This window comes from Electrophorus electricus, unplaced genomic scaffold (assembly GCF_041902795.1).
Source record: "Electrophorus electricus isolate QZ-2024a unplaced genomic scaffold, ASM4190279v1 Scaffold31, whole genome shotgun sequence".
Classification (NCBI taxonomy): domain Eukaryota; kingdom Metazoa; phylum Chordata; class Actinopteri; order Gymnotiformes; family Gymnotidae; genus Electrophorus; species Electrophorus electricus.
In genome coordinates, this window is record NW_027658594.1 from 260,978 (window position 1) to 268,773 (window position 7,796).

Sequence of the window (7,796 nt, forward strand, 5' to 3'; positions counted from 1 at the left end):
ATTACGTGTGGCGGCACGAGTGCCGTAGGGCGAGGGGCAGGACGCACAGACTCCACTGACTGGGACGAACATTTATTAACATAAATGACAGCGGCACTCATGTATTAGAAACAATAAACATGGACCTGAAACAAATGAAGTTAAACAAACATAATACACAAGAATACATCTAACATAAACACGTTACATTCAGACATTACACCGACAATGACCAACACCCTGTACACTTTAACACGGGTTTATATACATTGAGACGAACAAGGTGCAGGTGTGGTTACAAACACAGCCCTCCCACTGAACGTGGCAGGCCAAACCACATGACTCGGGGGAGGCTAACATTCCATGACATTATGCTTCATCTTGTAAAAGCTTTACATGACTGACAATTTCAGCTTTTTCAGAGGACCTATTTAATTCTTTCTTACATTGTACTTCTTTCCATTCCTAGTCTAATCTTGAAATAAATTTAATTTTAATGGAAGTCTTCATAATGTGTGTTTCAGGTTATGCAAATACTTTGGGAGTTGTTTAAATCAGTCAATCCACTGAATTCCCCACCAACAACAGTATGAATAATTAATTGTCATTTACATTTATAACTTTTAACATACTAGTAGCATGTGAGTTTCATGAATTTGTACTTCATTAACTATTTGTATCACATTATTTACATTACTGTTGTAATAGTAATAGTAAAAATTCAATGGTAATAGGGCACATTGATTTGACACAGTTCAATGGCATTAAACTGCTATTAAATGAGTTCCAGTGAAGTAACTTGCTACTTGAGTATTCTTGTAACAGATACTTTCTTACTTTTACTTAAGTAATAATTTAAATGACTACTTTTACTTCTACTTCAGTAGTTATTATTTTAAAGTAACAGTAATTTTACTTGATGACAGTTTTGCCTACTCTACCGACCTCTCTCTGTATTACAGTTAATGTCTTGATCTTTATCAAAAACCCATGTAGTGCCTGCATGGAGGGACTTCGTGTTGTATTGGAAAACTGTAATAAATGTCTATATAACTGTACCCATCTTTCAGCTACGTACTCAGCTGCCGCTAAAAATAGGGATTTCACATATTTTTTAAACTTTTGACTTATTTTCCCAATGACCAAAATGTCAGCGCAACCCTGTAGTAACATCACAATGTCTATGACGTCACAATGGCTATGACATCACTACATCTATTTTAAAGGTGAGCGCAAGCATCTATATGTTATTTCACTTGACACACTTCAGCAGTTCAAAGGTTGGGAGACAATAGGGTGAATTAAACCTAACCATAGGTGGTGGATTACTACTGAATTTTACAGAACAAGGTACAGTGGAATCTTTAGTCTCTTAGGGATCATTTTGATGCATTTCAAACAGAGAAGGTCTGTCAGAAAAACAGCTGTAACATCCAAAACATACTTCATCAAGCATTAAAAAGTGGCATGGTGTTCTTGTCATATAGATTTTAGGGAATCTGTCATTAAACTGCTCAAAAGTATTTTAGTGATGTCATAATATTACTATTACAGGAGAGCTGCAAATATTCTAAATTGGAACTGCACAGCCTAATATCCAAATAAGTCTGTACTGAATCTCTGTGACCAAAAGGAAACGACCCTTACAGTGGCACCAGCAATGCAGACGGTATTCAGACAGGGAATCGATTTAGCGAGGAATATTTGCTCGTCAACTTTTGGGATAATGGCAAAAAGGGTAGGTTGGGCAAATGTTTTAAAAAGAGAATACTTGTTTAATACTACCTTACAACCAAGTTTTATCTAACTTTGTACTGAGAATTTTTGCTTCTTAACCCCCAGGCCCTCTATAACCCTCTATTGGAGGATGATGAAGAAACATCTGATGATGCCTTTTGTATGGACCCGTTGTGTCCGGTAAAATAAGGCTGTATTTTCAGACATTGAGTACTGTTAATAGAATAAAGTCTATGGGATGGATCTTTTCACATCCAGAATGAAATGTTACCACTCCAAAATCTATTTTTCTCTGTGTTTTGTCTGAAGGATTTTAAGGGGGCATTTTGGGGTCAAGTTGTGGTAAGTAGCACTACCTTTTCACAGATGTTTCAATAGGCTAAAGCTTTTACCCATAAAGCATGTTTTCAAGCACTGTCATGTGTCTTCTGAGTCAAACATGATCTTTTGTAAACAAATTAACTTGGTTAATGATAAATAATAAATAAATGATTGACATTCCTCGTGATAAGAGGCTCATTCCACAGAAGTAGTTCTAAGTGTGACAGAGTAATGTCCTGACACACAAAACCACTGCAGTGGAATCAGACCTCTTTTTAGAGGTTTTTCTTATACATCTAGACCTAGACCTTTATACTCCACCTGGGTCTTATAGGAGGACAATGTGGAGACCCCCTTTGGCACTGTATGCTGCACCATGGCAGGTATCCCCAGGGATAACCGACCGGTCATCCTCACCTACCATGACATCGGAATGAACCGTAAGACTCTGATACTGTTGCTTGTGGCACGTAGCTGATTGCTCTAAAGTCTAAAACTTAGCATAAGCATCATTTATTGTGTTGTAATGACCCTGGAATGCATGTCTGCAGACAAAACTTGCTTCGACGTTCTTTTCTATGATGAGGACATGCAGGAAATCATGCGACACTTTGCCGTGTGTCAGGTCAACGCTCCTGGGCAACATGAGGGTGCCAGCACCTTCCCTGCAGGGTGAGCGTGAGTGCACCATATGCCACAATGTTCTTTCAGGGGCTGAAAGACATTCCAAGGTTAAATCTAATCTAAAATGTGACCTTCAGCTACCCCATACAATTTTTTCCAGAATGTATATTTATCAGAACCTACTCCATAGCCCTCCGTCTGCCCTCAGACCACTCCTTCCTGGCAGTCAGACAGGACGACTCTATGCCATGGTGTTGGTGCCCACCTAAACTAACATCTGGAGGCCCTGACTGTCAGCATGTCTAGCTGGCACCGGCTTGTCATGCACCAGGGTTTCTTTCATGAACTTTTTTCTTAGCGTTCATATGCTACATTGATGGCTGTGGCTCCCAGTACATCATAGCTAGGTTTAGCAGGTTCAAATCCTGAAGAATCAGTGGCGTCCCTTAGAATTATAACTCACTCAGGGCAATTTTTTCCTGTAGATTCACATATCCCTCAATGGACAAGCTCTCCGAGACCCTCCCAATTGTGCTCAAGCATTTTAAGTGAGTGAACCAGATTAGCCATTTACTCTGAGATTAAACTGTCAATCCTTGTTCTAATCTGAAACCTTGCGCTTTAATGGTTTAAAGTTATGTACATTTTTTTCTCTCCACAGAATTAAGAGTGTTATTGGAATGGGTGTTGGAGCAGGAGCAAACATCCTCACACGGTTCGCTGTGAGTTGTAGCACTGTCTTTCTTCCCAATAGATTTTAACACAATGATCAAACAAGGATTACTCCTTGGTGAAATTCTTGCTTTGTAACAAAGTGTTGATACTTGCAGCATAATCCTAATCATTACACTGTCAAGCTAGCTAGACATCAACTCTCCAGAATACTGACACTTCACTATTGTTCCTCTGCTTGCACATGTAAACAAACCTTTTTCTAAGTGCAATGTAAAGTGCAAGAATGCCAAATATGGAGACTCTTAATTGCTCATTTAACTACAACAGTTTGACATATAGTAAGTAATTTTGCCCTGAAGGTTCATCTCCCTTTGACTGCTCATGCATAAATGTCTTGCAGTTGAAGTACCCAGACTTGGTTGAGGGCCTTGTCCTGATGAACATTAATGCTCAGGTAGAGGGCTGGGCAGACCGGGCAGCATCCAAGGTATCACAGTCTAATGCAATAGTAATTATCATTCTGTTAACACCCTGCTTAATCATCACGATCCCTGTATCTCTACAATTATGTCGTTTAGCTGGTCCCACCTAGCGTCCATGTCTATGGTTTCCCTGTCTCATGTCTTTTGTTTTGCTTTACTTCCTTGTTGTGGTTCCGTTCCTTAGCTTCATTTTCTCCGCTCCTTATTATTTGCACCTGTCTTGTTTAACTCTTATTACTTCATGTATTTAAACTGTCTTGTTCCCTGTGTCTTGGCTGTTCACTGAATCCATATAACTTTCAATGTGATAACAAATAGTTCTCAGCATATTACTCTTAGTTTTCTGCAGTTTCCAGTTAACCTTTCATGCCAATCATATGGTGACAATCGACCCTATATTTTTATTCTTTTAGGATCCTTAGAACAGTGTCAAGCCTCTTTTAATAAAGTAATGTATTTGATCAAAGCTTATGTGTACTCCAGCCACTAAAGATCAACCCACACTTTCCACAGATTTCCAGCTGGGCCCTTGGTCCCCCCAGTGTTGTCATCTCCCACCTGTTCGGTCAGGTACGAAATAACGCCTAAAATGAAATGTATATTGTATGTATTATTGAGCAGTACTTGTCAACCCAGTCCTTGTGATACATCTGACATCCCACATTTTCCCTCTATCCCAGCTCCTGACAACATCATCCTAGCTCCTAAACCAAGCCATTAGGAAAATGAACACCTGGTACAGTTGTACTGGGCTGGGTTAGAATAAACATGTGGGCCATTTCATGTGTACTGTGGACTGGGTCACTAAACACTGAACTAGAATATTTAAAAGTTAAATGCCTTATTACTAAAGATGAGTGTTCCAAATGAGCTGTCCTGAATTTAGACTGTGTCCTTTTCGTAACTAAAGAACCAGATGCCTACATTATTGTCCATCAAAAGGTCAACAATGTTTTTTTTTTTTTTTACATATTCCTTTTATTATACATTTCTGTCTCGAGTGCCTGTGCAGACTGTGCATATAGAGGAAGAGACATTTAAATTCATATTCACATCAAGTTTTAATGTTTTGTGACTGATTGTGTCTTGGACTGACTCCTTTATGGCACCGTGGCAGGAGGAGATTAAGAAGAAGGCAGAATTTGTAAAGACCTTCCGTCACAACATCAGCAAAAGGATTAACCAGACCAACCTTCTGCATTTTATGAAGTCCTACAACAGGTATGACTGACATCTGCATTCTATGGAATCTTCTGAGCTCTCTGCTTCTAGACTTGTTTGTCATATGAACAGCTCCCAGTCTTATTAGATCTGATCAATTTTCAGCCGAAGTAAACTGAACATTAAGAGAACTTCTCTGGGTAGAAAGACTCTAAAGTAAGTGAGAAACTGTTTCTCTTTTATCCTTATTCCATGTTATTTTTTGATGTAAAATGCCCCTGTGCCACCACATGCCTGAAAGGTTTTGTTGCTGTAGGTGTCACACTCTTCTGGTGGTAGGAGATGACTCTCCTGTGGTGGATGCTGTGGTATGTACAGCTTGTTTTACATGCAGAAGTTTAAAAACAACATTCAAAATCCAACCCAGCATTCAAATCAAACTTCTATATGTACCTGGGAGCCTGCGTGCAAATGTTTGTGTTTTCCGTCGTAGGTTGACTGCAATTCCAAAATGAATCCCTCAAAGACAACCCTCCTCAAAGTTAGTGACCTTCAAACCTCAGCAAAGCGATACTTAAAATGTTATGTTTTGCTTTTTTTATTTGACTCTCATTATAAATGCAGAAGTCATTATATGTCACTGGGGGCTTATAAATCTAGAACTTTGTGATGAACTTGTGGTGAATAACATTGTCCTTCATGTTGTCCCTCATGAAGATGGCTGACTGTGGAGGTCTACCACAGCTTGATCAGGTCTGTCGTTACCCATTAAAATAATGCTCTTGCATTCAAACTGAGTGATGCACTGTGTAATCTATTGTGTCCTGTTCTTACCTTATAGCCTGGCAAGCTGGCAGAAGCCTTGAAATACTTCATTCAAGGACTGGGCTACAGTAAGTAAATACTGTAAACACACTGACAAAAGGTCGAAATTAAAAATCGTTCAGCCTCTGCGCAATGTAAAACCCATAAATCCAGTTTAGAAAAGTTCATTACTGCCTGTTGTAGACCTTCAGGCTTTCACAACTATCTTTAAGTTATGCATGCTTTCTAAATGGTGCAGTTAAGTAGGGACCTTGAGCTATGTTACTTCACCTTGTCCTTCTGCTTATCTGCCTCTGACAGTGTCTTCTGCAGGCATGACACACCTGTCTCATTGGCACCCCACCTTCTCCACCAGAATGGCATTCTTCCACCCCTGGGCCATCACTTCCATGGAGAGCACCTCCAAGCAACGCTGAAGATGAGGCTCTCCTACCCGCTGCTCCATCCCAGTGTTGTCATGCTCAGTTCGGCTCCATTTCAAATAAAAAATACTCTAAATTGAGGGACCATTGATGTGTTGGTGTTAGTGTTTGTGTGTCATTGTCCCAGTGGACTAATTTAGACTTGCACAAAAGGAAAAAAAAACCCTAAACGATAAAAAGCTGTTTAAAATGTTTATACTTATCAGGCTCAGTATTGTACCTTTATTTAGTAGCCATAAAAAAGTTGATGTATAGTTTTCTCCGCATCAATCAATGTATAACACTTTTAGTACTTAGTATATGAATCAATGTATAATATTTGGCCTGCTTTAACACCAGTACAAAAGTTTAATATAATAAAGAAATAATGCACTGTGATTACGTGTGGCGGCCCGAGTGCCATAGGGCGAGGGGCAGGACGCACAGACTCCACCGACTGGGACGAACATTTATTAACATAAATGACAGTGGCACTCACGTATTAGAAACAATAAACATGGACCTGAAACAAATGAAGTTAAACAAACATGATACACAAGAATACATCTAACATAAACATGTTACATTCAGACATTACACCGACAATGACCAACACCCTGTACACTTTAACACGGGTTTATATACATTGAGACGAACAAGGTGCAGGTGTGGTTGCAAACACAGCCCTCCCACTGAACGTGGCAGGCCAAACCACATGACTCGAGGGAGGCTAACATTCCATGACATTATGCTTCATCTTGTAAAAGCTTTACATGACTGACAATTTCAGCTTTTTCAGAGGACCTATTTGATTTTTTCTTACATTGTACTTCTTTCCATTCCTAGTCTAATCTTGAAATAAATGTAATTTTAATGGAAGTCTTCATAATGTGTGTTTCAGGTTATGCAAATACTTTGGGAGTTGTTTAAATCAGTCAATCTACTGAATTCCCCACCAACAACAGTATGAATAATTAATTGTCATTTACATTTATAACTTTTAACATACTAGCAGCATGTGAGTTTCATGAATTTGTACTTCATTAACTATTTGTATCACATTATTTACATTACTGTTGTAATAGTAATAGTAAAAATTCAATGGTAATAGGGCACATTGATTTGACACAGTTCAATGGTATTAAGTACCCAATGCTCTGCTTTGAAGAAGAAGAAGTACAACATTGAATTATTTTACTGCACTTGTACTGCATATTTTCAATGTATTTACATCATTTTAGAGAATGCCATATTAAGGAATAAATAAATAAATAAAGTTTATTTACCTGCTATTGTTCTTACGTCCACTGAAGTCCAAAATAATCTTTAAGGCTCTAGGTTACTTAATAGCAAATACATTTCTGTGGTATTCTGATTTATTTTCTACTTGAAAGACAGGGAATATTCTGATGTCTTTATTAGTAACTTTAATGCACCTAATGCACCCTTTTGGGGCACCCTAAAACTCTGACTAGTATTACGTGAGTAATCGCTTTAGAGCAGGGAATTGAAGATAACAGGATAATTGAGGAAAAAAGGGGAAATTTTGTTTTTTTTTCTAAAATGAATGATGTAGCCAGCGATATGAAGC

General features: G+C 38.6%; 1 protein-coding gene across 1 annotated transcript; it reads left to right on the forward strand.

Moving 5' to 3' along the window:
• The first annotated feature begins 2,378 nt into the window (after positions 1–2,378).
• LOC145655649 (protein NDRG1-like) lies at positions 2,379–6,437 on the forward strand. Its single transcript, XM_081709143.1, has 11 exons — positions 2,379–2,477; positions 2,589–2,709; positions 3,147–3,209; positions 3,323–3,383; positions 3,737–3,823; positions 4,302–4,388; positions 5,312–5,347; positions 5,473–5,520; positions 5,697–5,732; positions 5,821–5,872; positions 6,160–6,437. The coding sequence occupies exons 1-11, from the start codon at positions 2,414–2,416 to the stop codon at positions 6,315–6,317; spliced, it is 813 nt and encodes a 270-aa protein (XP_081565269.1). The 5' UTR covers positions 2,379–2,413; the 3' UTR covers positions 6,318–6,437.
• The last annotated feature ends 1,359 nt before the right edge of the window (positions 6,438–7,796 follow it).

Bases quoted from the DNA above. Each gene is read 5' to 3' on its own strand.
- LOC145655649 (XM_081709143.1), top strand. From the start codon at position 2,414: ATGGCAGGTATCCCCAGGGATAACCGACCGGTCATCCTCACCTACCAT. The intron at 4,389-5,311 runs GTACGAAATAAC...CACACTCTTCTG, and splicing joins TCTCCCACCTGTTCGGTCAG to GTGGTAGGAGATGACTCTCC. The intron at 5,873-6,159 runs GTAAGTAAATAC...CTTCTCCACCAG, and splicing joins CATTCAAGGACTGGGCTACA to AATGGCATTCTTCCACCCCT.